The sequence below is a fragment of the Asterias amurensis genome, chromosome 13 (assembly GCF_032118995.1).
Source record: "Asterias amurensis chromosome 13, ASM3211899v1".
NCBI classification, from domain to species: domain Eukaryota; kingdom Metazoa; phylum Echinodermata; class Asteroidea; order Forcipulatida; family Asteriidae; genus Asterias; species Asterias amurensis.
The window spans coordinates 9609161-9625364 of NC_092660.1; the positions used below are offsets into that span (position 1 = coordinate 9609161).

Sequence of the window (16204 nt, forward strand, 5' to 3'; positions counted from 1 at the left end):
GATGCGTTGTTGGAAACTACGGGGAGTATCTCATTGGTTGTGATTTTGGATGTTTGTGGACATAACCCTTTCCACAAATAGTATGTCTTTTGTTCCTCCTTAATCACCCAAGATCAAAGACTGAGGAACAAACATACTGTTTTCATTCATGGACGGTGCAGATCGCAGGTGCCTTGAATTTTCTGTGTAGGTTCAGGGGGTCTGGATGTTATAGTCCTGTTGGTGATTCAGTGAATTCCCAGAGCAGCGTTCGTCTTAATAGCCAGGAAGTTTGCCGTGGGTTCGCTGAATGGCTGGTCCTCACTTTGACCGATCCTTGCCCTTGACACTGTCAGACACTTTTTGATACATCCCTTTGTTTCTAGCTTAAGGTGACAGTGGTGTTCATCTGGCTTAATTTGTAACAAAACCAAGATGTCGCTGATCTGTAATTAACTTAAAATGCGGTTGCCCACTTGGGAAATGCGGTTGGGGGTTGGTTGTGGGATTAGTCTCCAGGTGAGATTCGGCTCATTTAGGGAAGCGGATGACCAGTAAGTGGGGATTATTATTTGTTTCCCCATGAGATCCTGTAGGAAATGGCTTGATCATAAGCTGTCAGGGTTATTCAGGGGACGTTGAAAACTGGTAACACAAGCTTGAAAGGGGGGGGGGGTGAGCAGAGTGGTCATCTTCTAGAAAATTATTTTAAATTGTGTGACATTTTTTGAGTATTTGAATTGATAATTGACCTCTGAAATTGAGCAAATGGAGGATTATATATTTTTTTGTTGGTTTAGCTGGCTTCCATAGTCCAACAGACCTTTCTGATCAAAATCTTTAAAAACTTCCTTGGTTTAAAAATAAACAAACTAAAAAGACCTGAAAAAAATCCTGTAAACTTGCATCTTCAAACTCTACTTACTAACTGTTTGTTTTGAAATGTTATCAAACGCCTTTGTTCATTTAGCAAATTACCAACAAAACCTCCATATGGCAGAAATGAAAGCTGAAATATTTCACCTGTTTCCAAATGGAATGATCCCGTGTAGGTCACACTGTATTGGATAGAACCTAAATATGCAAAGTCAGCAGGCGTCCACCAGTAAAACTAATCTATTTGCCAGAATTGTTGATAGTCCCACAATAATATGACAACCAATTTTAGACAACCAGTTTTTGAAAAAAGTGTATAGGATTATGAAAAATTTGAACTAAATTGGGAGAATGAAATTCTGATTTTGCATTATGAGCAAGTAGAAATAATGCATGTGATCAACTTAAAATGGAAAATTCCAATGTAATTAATTAATCTATTTGCAGTATTTTTAAAATAATTTATTCTGAAACTTTGAACGTTGGACTTCAGGAATTGAGTTCCTGAAACAAAGAACAGATTGACAAAATATATCTAGGACAGGTCACAGTCAAAAGTTTGTCTGGATGATACCACCAGGAATCTTTCTTAGTCACTTTGGGTGCCTTGCTCAATGAACTTCAGTGTGCGAGAAAGGTTATGTATGGTCCTTAGGGATGCTAGAGTTCACGACCCAGGCTGATCCATCGAGTGCTTACAGAAGCATTATAAAGTTTTTAACTCTGAAAACGAAGAAATATAGCCTGGTTTATGAAAGCAAATGTTTCTCTGCTTGAGTTAGGCTAAGAGGAAGTGAGGTAATGGTAAAAAGGCTACAAAAGTCAGTCCAAATCCCAAGGTGGACTGGCTGGATGGTGACCGGAGTTTTACCTGTGCTAGCTGCCGGACCATATGGGACACACTGGGTCTTGTCTGCTTTTTAGAAAGAGGCGAAAACCAAATCAACCCACTTCCGTAACTTTCTTTCTTCCTGTTGTTAGTGCCTGTGTGTGCGTATACTTCACCCTGTTTCGCTTGAACACTTTTTATTTCCACTAGGAAAGCAACGATATGGACAACCGTTTTGTCGACGACGGGACGACCAACAACGGCACGACCAAAGCTGCACTGGCGGTAAAGGCACCCGCATGAAATCTTGCCCGTTTATTTTGCCGGTTTACTTTGCCCTTTCTCTTTTCCCGTTTTAATTGAGGGTTCTGACTGATTGTGATCAAACTATCTGTGTTCGATTGTCAAGCTACAACAACAAGCCATCCCCTCAATTTTTCGTTGTTTTATTTTGTGGTTTATGTTCTTTTCTTTTAAAAAACGCTGCATGAAATATGTGTTGGTAGTTTATTGTTTTACTGCGTAGCCAGATGTAGCGGACGTACATGTACCAGGCGAAGCCAACCATGTTTGTCTAGTCTAGATTTGTGCATAAAATTATTTTTGGTAGTTTTAATTACCTGTGATGCATGCTGTACAGTTTTCCTCCAAAGTAGAAATGTATTATGTCTGTAGGTTAATACAAAGTTTTTGTTTGTACACAGACTGTGTAAATATATGTTCAACTTTTGCATGAATTGTGAGCTGCAGGTGTTGGGTTGTTGCTGTATTTGTAAACCCCTTCATTTGTTCACTTTTTCTCCCCGAAAAAAAAAAAAGAGCAGCATTTAAACAATTTTAATATTTTTGTTTCCTTAGTCTTCTTTGTTTGTAGTACAAATCATATTGGATTGCATGCACGCTGCAGCCAATATCTCTTATTTAAAATGAGTTGAGAGGTTTACTATCTCTCTTGCCCTTATACCAGTCCCTAAATACTGTTTGAAAGCTTAGTGTCAAAACTTGTCTTGTCCCCCTGTGCTCTCTTTCTGACCCCTCCCTAAAACCCATGTGTGGGCAGCATTCGTATCACTTGTTGCAACTGGCGCTTTGTAGAACTTGCTGTGGAAGCATGTTGGGGCGGGGGTCTGAAGGGATTGGTGAGATCCTTAAAATGCTATCAGACAGTTTTTGTTTGATTATAAATTTTTTAAATTTTTTTTTTAAAGAAGGCTGCATTTACAAAATTTTGCATCTGTTATGTACTTTGCATAATTTTGTTGTGCTGTGCAACTCATCAATGAAATTGGGTCCCAATGTACTATATGTAGGTTGCATTGCTAAGCAATGGGAGATTTTTGGACGTTCCTTTTGACTGTTCTTGTTAGTAGTGTGCGTGCTTAGACCTTTGCGCACAATATAGAGAGTGCAGGAACGCTCAGACCCACAAAAAAAGAACCATTATGTCTGCTGCTGCCAGCGTCTCAAAAATCTCATATGCAAAAATGTGTCTTCCCATTTCTTGTTTTTCTTCCGCACCTGAAGTTGACCCTTTCCCCCTCCCGATTTGCCTTCATAGAACCACGTTGCATTAGTCAACGATGACAGCCCACACAAGACTAAGGTGGATTCTTCCAACACGGACGAGAACCAGGAACGTGGCAACTGGTCCAACCATCTTGACTTCATGCTCTCCTGCGTTAGCTATGCGGTTGGTCTCGGCAACGTCTGGAGATTTCCGTACCTTTGCTTTAGCAATGGAGGAGGTGAGTCGAAAAAATTTTGTTTTTTTGTTTCCCTGTATGTTTTTGTTGTCTCAGAATTTTTTTCAATGCCCCAAATTTGCGCTTTCCCTTCAGCTGCCTGGGCTCAATTTTCATAAAGCCTGTAATCACAAAAACTTGCTACGTACAGAAAGGTAAATTGCTTAAAGGAACACGTTGCCTTGGATCGGACGAGTTGGTCAAAACAAAAGCGTTTGTAACCGTTTTTTATAAAATGCATATGGTTGGAAAGATGTTTTAAAAGTAGAATACAATGATCCACACAAGTTTGCCTCGAAATTGCGTGGTTTTCCTTCTACTGTGCGAACTAACATGGTCGGCCATTTATGGGAGTCAAAATTTTGACCCCCATAAATGGCTGACGTGTTAGTCGACGAGGTAAAAGGAAAGTCGCGCAATTTCGAGGCATGTTTGTGTGGATCATTGTATTCTACTTTAACAACATCTTTCTACCCATATGCATTTTATAAAAAACGGTTACAAACGCTTTTCAAAGACCAACTCGACCGATCCAAGGCAACGTGTTTCTTTAACAGAAGCAGGTAACCAGACAAAGTTTCACTAAGTTCACATTATTGTGACTGGTGCCCCACTCAGTTTTGCTTAGCTAAGAAAATTGCTGAGCAGTCATTTCTGCTTAAAACAGCTTTATGAAATTGAACCCAGTGGTATTTTGGCTCAGAACAAGAGCTGTCCATATCCAGTAGAAATCTTCAGCATTGCAGGTTACCAGCCTAACTGTTAAATCATCTACATGTATTGTTGTTAGTGAAAGGTTCCTGCACTCCTCAGTAAGGGGGTAAATTAAAAATCTTTTCTGTTTATGTACCTACTTCATAAAATAGATCACTTGTAAGAAAGTACAAATAAAATAGCTCCTTGTTTATTTGTGATAAACCCAAGCCTTGATCCACTTAAGTTTGTTTGGAGTCAGGATCAAGGGTTACAATTTTCTCCACTAATTTGATTAGACATCGAGTTATGCAGACTTCCTTGAAGTTAAAAGAAAAATAGCAAGCAAAGTAAATATCAAGTGGTTTCCATAGCCTTAAAATCAGGGTGAAATAATTAACAAATTAACATTTTACTTGAACTTGAAATTCAAGTTTGTAGACCAAGGTTTTCAATTTTACTTTAACTATATCTGGTTTTAGACCAAGGTTTTCTAAATATTAGAAGGGTTTTTAACCATCCACTTTAGGGTTAAAAACAGCATGCATTCTGTCCACATACACATACGATAGTTTCCTCCATTAATAATGTTTTCATAAAGTTCACCGAAACAACCTTGATTTACAAAAAAAAAAAAACACACAAGTTTCCTTTGGCTAGTGCGACCTTTACGTAGGGGTCACGGACATTCATTTAGAAAACCAGCTGTTGGTCTCCAGTCCCATGTCCTTACTGGTTGCATACGGGCGCCAGGTTGGCTACTTTACCCTCTGTAGATGTTCATGGTGGTCAACTTTGAAGGCAGCTTTCTGCCAATTTGTATCAACTGTAATTTTAAGAAAAACACAGAAATATCAGAAATATTAAAATGAATAATAAATAAGGCATTTTTGTCAGCATGCAGCCTAAATCCTCGCATCATCTTCTCCTGTGTCACTCCTTATAAAAAAAATTCAGACTCTACCAGTGGAAAGCACGACACTGTTATCTATAAGCAATTGTTATCTCGGCCTGCCTGCCCAAGCCTTTCTGAATCATTCATTTTTGGCAATTGGATATAGAAAGATTTGGGACCAGTACAAGTTTTGTGTGGAAATAATAAAATTTGAAGGGAGCTCTATGAAGTAAATTTAGTTTGGTTGGAAAAAACATAAAAAACATTGAGAGAATAAAGAGAGAAACAGATGAAAGTTGCTTAACCAAACCAAAGTTCATTTGCCTCGCTGAAGGACAAAGTAACCCTTAACACCATTTTATGTAAATTTGTTTGTTTTTATTTTTTTATTCAGTGCTCAAAACACTTTTGAAACATCATGGTCATTGTCCATCTGTCAGCGCAATGTTTTGCCATGATAGTTTGTATTGATATTTTAGGTACATCCATGAAAAAAGGGTCTTTCAACTTAATTTTCTTATCCCAAGAAATCAGGCTTCCTGAGTCTTTCATCCAGAACGGAAACCATTATCTGTATTTCCCGCTATCTGGATCTCCCATGTCTGCATTCATAAGGCGCTTCTTGTAAAGGTTAGGATTCTGGAGCTGCCTCTGCATCTTTTTCCCAGATTAGGGTTAATCTAGCGGACTGGAATTTGAGATCCCTATTATACAAGTTGAGTGATCCCTGCCATCGGGGAACCAAAAACTGCAACTGAAATGCCGACTGACTGAAACATCAGTTTGTCAATCTGTGGCCTAATTTGTTAATCATCAGGGATTCAGACAGACTCTTGACAAATGGTGTCAAAATTTGCTGTTAATTGATACTTGGCATTGGTGTATGGATGCAATGAGATATTAACATTGCGTTCAGTTTCAACATACTGCTGGAAAGACACCCAGATATGGTTGCTGATTGTTAAATGAGCCTTTGTGTAGTAACAGCTTTGCGGCTGCTTAGTTGCTCTGTCATTATTTTAACGCACACTTTCGCATGACGTTTAAAACAGCCGGATAGAACTTTGATGGTTTTGAAAAGGAGCTACAAGTAGGTCAAATTTTTGCACTGGCTTTGAATTTCGGTGTGGAAGAGGCACGGCTATTTTCCTCACAGGGGCACTTCTATGAGGAAATTGTAAATTTGTATTAGAACTTTGCAAGGGCACCTCAGCAAAAGCATCCGGGTTAATTTTCAAGGCCAAAATTCATTTCTCAGTCTTTGAGAAATATTTGAGAAAAAGTTTCAAGTCTCTCTTATGAGTACAGTTTTTGTCCAGCAATGATCTAAAGTGCAATGTTTTTTTGAAGAGAGAGAGAGAAATTTACATTGTTTCGACAACTTATTCTTAGCAAACAGTTGAAATTATTCCTTCTGGTAACCTTAGCCACTATGTGGGACAAGCACTGTCATCAATACTGGGGGCCAGTATCGAATGTTGATTTTCTGTCTCTATTCTTCAGAGAGTATCAAGCCTTGGTTTATTATGATCAACCCCTTTGATGAGGTTGTCTCAGACAGACAGACAGACAGACACAAAAAAAGAGAGTAATATTCCTAAGGAATAGAGTTGTCTTTGGAGACCCCTGGAGCAATGTGTGTCCTTTTGACCTCTTCATTGCACCTGTGCGGAAGGTCCCGATGAAATGATTGAACCGACATCCTGTCAAGTTGGTATCCAGAGGGTTCTGTATCCGAGCTACAGATTCCCTCCCCATCAAAGAGAAATATATCCTGAAACAAAAAACTCTCTGGCCTTCTTGTATTTTCAGAGATGGTTTTCGTCCAGCAATTTTGCATGATAGCAATTTTTTTAAGACGTCTTATTTTGTGCATGCTGATTCTACTGAGTATCAACTACTGACTTTTGAGTAGCAACCAGTGCATTTCCCAAGGCATTTTGCATTTTGCTTGTATACAATTGCCTTGTGTATGTGGATTTCTTTTAGGCAGTAGTTTGGGTTAGAAACAAACATAGTACAAATTCCCAAATCTCTCAGAAGTTACTAAAAAGATGTTCAGCACCCACATCTGTAGGGAATCGCCAATTGGGCACATACTGTGGGCACATACTTTGGGCAATTGGCGATTCCCTACAGATGTGGGTGCTGAACATCTTTTTAGTAACTTCTGAGAGATTTGGGAATTTGGGTTAATAAGAAAACCATAACAAACCAGCAACTTCCGATCAGAAGAAAACGTCATTACAAAACTTCTGTGGAGTGGTGTTTTCAGAAGGTAATGTGTGCTTTGGGAAAAGGTCTCTTGAACCTCAGAGGGCGAGCAAATTTTAATTGACTCGGAGACAAATATCCTGGAAAACTTTCTGGAATTCATTTCTGTTCAATGTCGGATATTGTGTGAGTTTCCTTGGCAAAACATTTGCAGGCAATTCTGAGGAACATTAAATTATTCACCTGAAGTTTTTTATTTTTGGACACGCATTGTTAATGTTGGCTAACTGATGATTGGATAATTGTTCATTCAAAACATTAATTAGTTTTAGGATAATTTGTCCGTAATTGATTTTGAGCATCTTCATTATGTGTGCACCAACAGGGTATCATTTTTTTATTAATTCAAGAACTCCAGAATGGTAGAAAAATATGCAGAATAAATGTAATATCGCGCTTGTTTTGTATTATCAGAATGTTGATATAATTGGAGCTGATGTTTCAATTTACTTTGAGTAAAAGTTGGCACCTCAATGGGCCCCTAAATGATTGCTCACTATGTCAGCCAAGTAGACGGCAAGCAAATTAAACACAAGCTACTGTCCACTCTGCACGCAGGCCGAGGCGTGTTGGATTTCATCTCTCCCCCCCCCCCCATCCCCAACTGGCACGTGGTCTTACTTTAGGGCCAGGGATACTCTTACAATGTAAGACAAGCCAGTAGTTTGTTTTGTATTTTTCTATGCCGTGGCTTCAGAGACGTAGGCGATTTGGTATTAGGTATGGTAATGTGGCAGAGTTCACTTGTCGGTGAGGCCTGATGTTTGCATCCATGTAAGGATGAACTCACCTTTATACTCGTTGCATATTTTTCTGCCGCGGTGGTATGCAAGCCACAAGACGTCTCAAGTCTCGAAACCTACTCTTCACACACAATGTGTGCCAGTTAATAGGTCATGAGTAACTATTTGAAATTCCTCAACACCGTTGAAATGTTCTGGATGTGTACAGAGAAAAAAAATCTGCTTCATGTAAAAAAGATTCTCAAAGCTTGATTGTCAAAACTCAACAAAAGATATTATCGGAAAAAAATCTTTTTAAAAAGAAATGAAGGGGGGGGGGAAATAAATAAAAGAAATGCAAACATTAAGTATTTTGTAATTTTTCATTTATGAAAAAAAAAAAAAAAAAAAAACCTTTACACGAGATGGAAATATTCCTGCATATTATGTGAGACTTTTTAATAAGATGATGGATTTTGTTGATAATCATTGTGGGAGTGAATGAAACTGTTGCCGGAAGTCACAAGTATGCAACGTGTCTCGTCAGGGAAATGTGTCATGAAATTTCTTTAAGATTTGACGAGGTCCGGCAGGGAGATTCACGTAAGGGGTTCGTAGCCTGCGGAGGTTCTTCCCAGTCTTAGCAATTTGCTGAATAACCAATCTCCACCTACGGCGATCAGGGAATTCTTGTTTGACAGAACAGGAGAATAATTTTTGTTAGCTCTGCTATTCAGAACCGGGGGAAAAAAGATGAAGGGGAAAATTCCACATTGTCCAAAGATGATTATTGGATGATGACATTGTTACACTTTAAGGTAGGGTCGTAGATTGGTTTTTGTCAACACAATACTGTTTTTTTGGCAAACCTATAAAGAAAAATACAATAAAAAGTCACCAATGTGAAAGTTTCAACTTAATACATTGTACTTGCTGAAGAAAAAAACCCTGTCCCAATTTCTTTTGCAAGCTCGTCAAATCCATCCATATTTAGCATGGTGACAGCGGGTACCGACCACATCTCTGACCGACTCGTACGCGGACGGATACCAGCCCCCAGAAATCTGAGAAATTATTCTTAAATGAATCATTTTTTTCAGATTCACACGTTTTGGGGGTGAACAATTGTTCAAACCATATTGATTACTTCCAAGGGAATCCTTTTACAAAATAGTTTATAAATACTATCAACAGCTGCAGTGCTTCTCACCATGTAAGTTTTAATGGTGATTAATTTTTGTGGAATTTAGCAATCTATAACCCTGAATTTTTGACGCATATTTTTTGATATCTTGGGTTACGATTTCTATTTTTTTTCCTATTTTTTTCTATTGCCACTTGAATGTTTTTTTAAAAAATATGTCATTCATGTGTTTTGCTCATGCAGCCATATTTCACAGTTTCAGATCGATTCAAAATCTTACTCACCCCATGACACATCATGGCAGATGATTCATGTCAAATTACGACAACTTGTAAAATTTTTGAAAATAATTGAAAATCTGGAATGAATTAAGTTACAACAGGCACAGGATGGTTCCAGAGTTTTTTTCCTAAGTCCTAAGGAAGTATTTGGCTAGGATTTGTGCCGTAGGATGTACACCATGGTACACACAGTCATTTACAGGGATATCTTTCGCCCAGAATGTTGCTAAAAAAGGAATTATTTTATGATTCCCAAAACTGCAGTCAACTTCAGTGATACGTTTGACCCCGAATGTTGCCAAAAATGGATTTGTTTTATGATTCCCCAAACTGCCAATACATAAAACATCATTACTCGTGATCGTCTCGTGACATAGCAAAATGTTCTCTGTCAATGGAGGATTCACTGGGGAGTCGCTGAAGAGCAAACATGAAGACAGACTAAATCTCTTAAGCGTCCGGCCACACAGACAAATAACTCACTCTGGGATTTGACCTGTCTGTCGCATTCTTCACAAGAATTTTGTGTGGGTGTACAATAAGAAAAGGGCTTATTGACAATAAGCGGGGCATTAGTACATGTTGCCTCCCTGGTTTTTCTAAGAACATCCTGATTTCAGGGTTCTCTACCTAGATTGAAAGGGGGAGGCAGGGAGGATTGAGGGGGCCAAAGGCTTGAGGGGGCAGGTACATTGAAGGTGACTCTGGTGTTATGAAGTTACTTTCCTTGTCTTGCCTTGATGAATCTAATGGGCAATATTGATGCAAATAACAAAAGGCAGCAGGAAATTTTGATGATAAGGTATTTTTGGTCAAGTCAATTCGTGTTCAAATTTTGTGGTTCAAGAATTTAACCTTTTTTTTTTTTAGTCCCATAATTTTTCTGTTAGTGTAAAATTTTACATGAATGAAGCAATCCTTGAGAATTTATTATTTTTATGATCTACTTTCATTTTCCATGGTCAGGAATGTGAACCTGCTCTGTGTATGGGGGAAAACAAGAACCAAATAAATAAATAAACATTGATGCTCAAGGTTTTGGCGAGAGGCCAAGCATTAAGGGTGATTATTGATTGATTGAAAAGATACATTGTGAACTGACAAAAGGAACAAAGGACATTGCATCCAGCCTCTCACAGCATGCTAAAAGACAGTATGGGTTACATTAAAGGAACACATTGCCTTGGATCGGACGAGTTGGTCTATGAAAAGCGTTTGAAACCGTTTGTTATGAAATGCATATGGTTAGAAAGATGTTTTAAAAAGTAGAATATAATGATCCACACAAGTATCACTCAAAGTTGTACGGTTTTCATTTTACGTCGCGAACTAACACGGTCAGCCATTTATTTTGACTCCCATAAATGGCCGACCGGGTTTGTCGACGAGGTAAAACGAAAACCACGCAATTTCAAGGCATATTTGTGTAGATCATTGTATTCTACTTTTGCAACATCTTTCTAACCACATCGATTTTATAACAAACGGTTACAGGACGCTTTTCAAAGACTTACTCGACCGATCCACGGCAACGTGTTCCTTTAACGGTCTGTAAAAAATACCACAGACCTTGTTACAATTTCATAGAAGCTTTGCTGAGCATAAACATCTTGCCAATAATTTGTTCAAGTTCAATAATTTTCCGCAGAACCTGAGTTTAATCCCTAAAGAAAATCCATCGTTTTGGAAGAGTGCATTTTAGATGTTTGGTGCCTCCTTCATATTATTTGTCTCCCATCAATCACACAGTTTCAGTAAACACAAATTCATCAACAGTTGAAACCGTGGAGTGAGCATTTCTGTTTGGTTCCTATTTTCCTAATTGTATCATCACCATTGTAAACCTCTGTTGTGGTTACATCGCTTCGTTTGGTACACCCGCTTGAAAGTTTGCCAACGTTGTTGCTTGTTTGGACATTGTTGCTTAAAAAAATATAAAGTTACGGCAGCAAGGTTTGGCAGTGTTATCCCTAAATTCCAGTTGGGACAGTCAAAATGCTCTCTGAGTGGTTCTGGACGGCTAGTGAAGTGTAAAGAAGCATACCTAATTCATTGAAGTATGGACAAATGAAAAGCTGGTTGTACCTCTAAAATGACAAGTTGGTAGGTTTTTGTTTTGATTAAAGACACATAGAATTCAGAAAAAGAACCAGTAAAGCCTACTTTAAACATGTGATACTTATTATGTACGTTTTTTACAATAATAATATTTAGTATTATTTGATATTTTTTGTACTGCACAAGCATCCAAAATTTCGGATTGTATGCTTTAGGCCTATAGCTCTAAGCATGGAGGTTGGATTGCTCTTAAGTTTGTGCTTAACCAGCAGAATTGACATTAGTATTTAACCTGTGATGTAATATGTTTACAAAGAACCCCCAAGCTTCGACTTCCTGCTGGCAGGATTTGTACACTTGTAGTTTTCTTCCATGCAGGAATGTCAACACCATACATTTTGTATAGCATTTCATTGTGAAGAAACTCCGCCCTCAAAACTTCTTCATTTTAAATTATTACCATTCATGATTTTATGGTAATGAGGATTCAAACAGCGCAACATTTCTCTCTGGGCCCAAATTTTAGAAAATTCTGCTTAGCAAATTCCTTTGCTGAGCAAGAAATTAAGAAATATATTATTGTGGCTGGGTGGTAGCTATTATTGCTAAGCAAGAGTTTTCAGTACTTTTCTTTCGGCTGACATTCTTTGTTAAATTGGGCCTAGTGTAGTATCTTGCCTGCCAGAAAAAGGCTATGAAAAACTCTTCTTCAGTCCTTATGCAAAGAATTAAGGATCGGGTGGCCACCCAGTACATTGGCTTCTGAGTTATTAAAGAAGCTCAATGTCCCTTTCCCAGTAGGTAGAAGTTAAGCATCCATTATGTAAAGGAGTGAATAACTGTCCCTAATGATGCCTGTTGTGAAGTATTGATTTGTACGCAGAATGAAAGGCTTTTTACTAGGAGAGCTTGTATAGAAAAGACATGGGGATGCTGCATCTAGCTGCATCTACTTTCACTCTGAACCTTTTCCACATTCTATGAATCCCTATCTAAAGTGCCTTTAGCAGTACAAGAAGGGCCCATTGGTAGGTCAGTCAATAGGATTAACTAAAGACATGGCCAGGGCTGATAAGAAGGGGAAGTGTTTGGTAACAAAAGCAGACCCCTAATGCTGTTGCCATCTGGTTGCATAACCTCTCTGGCCAGTGACCCACCAAAGCATGTAAAGAGACCAACCAAAAGATGGAATGCGCTGTTGTCAGGAGGCCTTTTTGGCAAGAGGCCCAGGTTTTTCTATCTGGTGGGTTTTGGCGGGAGTGGGTGGCCTCTGGATTAGTTCAGCATCAGTAACCCTGATCCTTCTGTTGTGTGTTTTCCTGGTTTTTTTTAATCATACAGTTATTTTGTGCTTTCACCTGTTCAAATCTGTCTGACCTTTCTACATCGTCCATTATAAAATGACTCTATTCGAGCGTGATACAATACATACACAAATTGTTGTGATTGCGATAGGCAAATTTGCGTTGGCAACTCTGCAATTTCTAGGGGCACCAAGGCATTGACTTTGGCATGGGAGCAATTACCCAGGCTACCAAGTGATGTATTGACTCTGTTTGGTGGATCTATCTCTACTTGTACAGTAATACATTACTGCATGTTAAGCCTATAACTTTGGGCAACATGGAGGGCTCTGGGTTTGCCATTATGGAAGAAAAGACATCGGAGAGACTTATTGAGAGTGTCTTATTCTTGACAATCCCTACACAATAGATCAGTCCTCCCGATGTGTGAGTGCTGGATCACTCTCCTTTGATTGGCCGGTTGTTCCAGATACTAATGAGACTGCAAATCTCCTCTTTTGTCCGCGGAGACAGGCTTAGAACCAAGTTGGCAACTTCTTTTGTCTCTATTTGTCAAGGATCGGAATCTCTGAGTACACAATACCAAAGCCATCTCAATGGAATGCATGCCAAAGTGTTTAGAAACATTTTGTCAAGAAAAGAAAGACTCATATGGGAAATATTTCCAGTAAAACAAGTGTGTGAAGCATTCTCTTCATTTGTTTTCTTTCGTAAAATGATCTGAACGCCTAAAGGGATGGGAGACAGCAGACCTTTTTCGGTGTCTGCCTGGTGAAAAAGCTGTTGTTGTCTTCAGAATTTAAAAAGAAACTGTTCTCCTTGATCCGCTGCGCTGGTGTTTCTGCTACCAATACTAGTAGCGCCTTGAAAATGTTATGTTGTTCGACCCCAAATCATCCTTTTGTACAAATACTTCCCTAAAACAATTTATATCATAGTTTCAGACCTTTCTTTTTGCAGTAAGGAATCTAACTTATGAACCCCCCCCCCCCCCCCCAATCTTAGTGATCCTTAGAATGGCAACTCTCATGAAAATCAGGCCAGCTTAGAAACCTCTGCGTTATTATGGAAACATTTCCAGACACGTGTCCAAATTGCAAATTAAGTCTTGAGTTGAGGGGGATCGTGAGCTGCCTGTACAAATATCAAAACCTGATTGTAGATGCATGGGTTGTGAACATGTAAACAAAAATATATATACAGTTGTTTTGTACAGGGGCCCATTGGCACACACAAATTGCTAGGGAAAGGTTTTGGGGTTAGGTTGGGTGGGGGATGACCCTCGCTCCCCACCCTTCCTACTTTGAAACAAAATGTGCAACGATTCATTACGATTTGATAAATTGTACCATTACTTGTACGTGAGTGCTGCAAAGTTATAAATTCAATAGGCAAGAAAGGAGCTTGGGAAAGATTTTGTTTCAAAGAAGAAGGGAGATTAAAAGATTGACTGCTCCTTTTAGTTTTCAGTTTCTCAAGAAGACCTACATGTTTTTGTTTATGTGACAAAGGACAGTTACTGCTACTACTACTTAAAGCCAGCCTCTAAAGACATGTCATGGAGATGGCTTGGACAGTTGAAGCACCCTTACAAAAGTCTTTATCTAAACTTTTCTATTTTTTTTTCTCCTCTTTTCAGGAGCGTTTCTCATTCCCTACATCATCATGCTGGTGTTCGCCGGTATGCCGCTGTTTTTCCTGGAGTTGAGTTTTGGGCAGTATGGCAGCAGTGGACCTATCAGCTGCTGGCGTTCGGTGCCGCTCTTCCGAGGTAAGTAATTTAATTGTAAATTCCCTACGTTCTTGACTCGGCCCATGTGTGGTCGTAGTTCAGTCAACTGCTGTTACCATAAAAATGTTGTTATTAATTTACATGTGGAAATGTATTGCAAGCTTAAATTAAATGGATTAGCAGGACAGTTGTTTTCACAACTAATAAGTAGTCTCCCGAATTCCGAAATATACTCGGCTACAGTAGAATAAATGGCAAGAAAAACAGTTTAACCAACAAATCTACATATCTAAAGTAGACATTTGAACATGTGTTACCCCAAACTCATTGTCAGTTTGAATTCTCCCTGAAGGTGTCGGCTACGGTATGGTCATCGTATCCGCTCTGGTGGCAGTCTACTACAACGTCATCATCTGCTACACCATCTTCTACATCATTAAGTCCATGACGACGGGACTGCTCCCGTGGGTCGGCTGTAACCACGACTGGAACTCCCCGTTCTGCAGCACGTTGGTCCAGGACTGTCTGGACAGCGACGGCATCGTGACCCAGGAAAACGAGTGCATCCCAATCGTCAACATGACCAGCGCCGAGATGATGCAGTACAACATCACGGCCGACGGCAATATTACAAACTACAAGGACCCTCTGATGCATCTTAGAGTCAGACCCAGCGAGGAATACTACAGGTAAACGGATGTGATCACTTCCTCCATTTTAAACCTTTCTGGAGTTGAAGTTTCATTGGAATGGATCAACCTTAATTGTCTTTTTGGGCAACTTCGACAACAAAGAGTCGAGGGTTGAGCCAGGATTTTATAAAAGGGTGTCAAAATTTGCTTGAAATTGCTTGATCAATTTTATTAAAAAGCAGCATGGTGTCCAAAATACACTCAGACACCCCTCTGGATGGCAAAAGTTACTTTTTCCTTGTGCAAACATAGTCAGTTTAAGTACATGTTCCCAGTAAGTTACAAGTGACAATTATTACAGTTATTTATATAAATAACAAGAATTATTACTTCAGTTATAACGTCAGATGAAATGATATATCAAATAGTTCGTATAAGTTTTGATATGTGGGAACTGATTCATTTTAGTGCAACAGACTGCAGTTCTCTCATGTAATCATACACTGGGATCTATAAATCTTGTGATTTTGTTCCCGTTTCAGAATTTGTCTAGACCCCCTAAAGTTACTAATTTTTACGCTTCCATCTTTTTTGTCCAGGCAAGGGGTCTTGCACGACTCTGGAGACATCTTCAGCTCTGGATACGTGATCTGGCAGTTGGCTCTTTGTCTTCTCCTGGCCTGGTTCCTGGTGTTCATCTGCTTGGCAAAGGGTGTCAAGTCATCTGGCAAGGTGGGTACCAGACCAGATGCAAATAAAAAAGTATCTGCGCTCTTATTTCACTCGTGCCAAAAAGAAAATATTGGCAAGTTCCTTGCATAGGCAAACTGCCAAATAGGCCTACTGCCAATTCTCTGCAAAAAGCTTCGTTCAAAATAAACCTATCGTTCCATGTTCCAGTGATAAAATTGGAAAAGTTCCCTGATTTTTGAATTTGCTTTCAGATTTTGTTGAATTAAGTTCTAAATATGAGGATAAAATATCTGAATGCAAGGTGCAAATGTTGGCAGCTATGCATAGGTATTGTGTTCAATGATTATTTT

The 16204-nt window shown here is 39.1% G+C and overlaps 1 protein-coding gene across 3 annotated transcripts in view; it reads left to right on the forward strand.

The window, feature by feature from the left end:
* Positions 1-16204, forward strand: part of LOC139946610 (sodium- and chloride-dependent glycine transporter 1-like) — a 43533-nt gene that overhangs the window by 12987 nt on the left and 14342 nt on the right. For 2 of the 3 annotated variants that reach the window (XR_011787278.1, XM_071944324.1), the window contains exons 2-6: positions 1895-1969; positions 3243-3429; positions 14437-14568; positions 14882-15218; positions 15761-15893. Coding sequence is in view for 2 of the 3 variants with exons in the window: in XM_071944324.1 (XP_071800425.1) it covers positions 1895-1969; positions 3243-3429; positions 14437-14568; positions 14882-15218; positions 15761-15893 (864 nt within the window). In the remaining variant the exon portion in view is untranslated. The remainder of the gene's footprint in view (positions 1-1894; positions 1970-3242; positions 3430-14436; positions 14569-14881; positions 15219-15760; positions 15894-16204) is intronic. The other variant, XM_071944325.1, reaches the window with a different exon arrangement.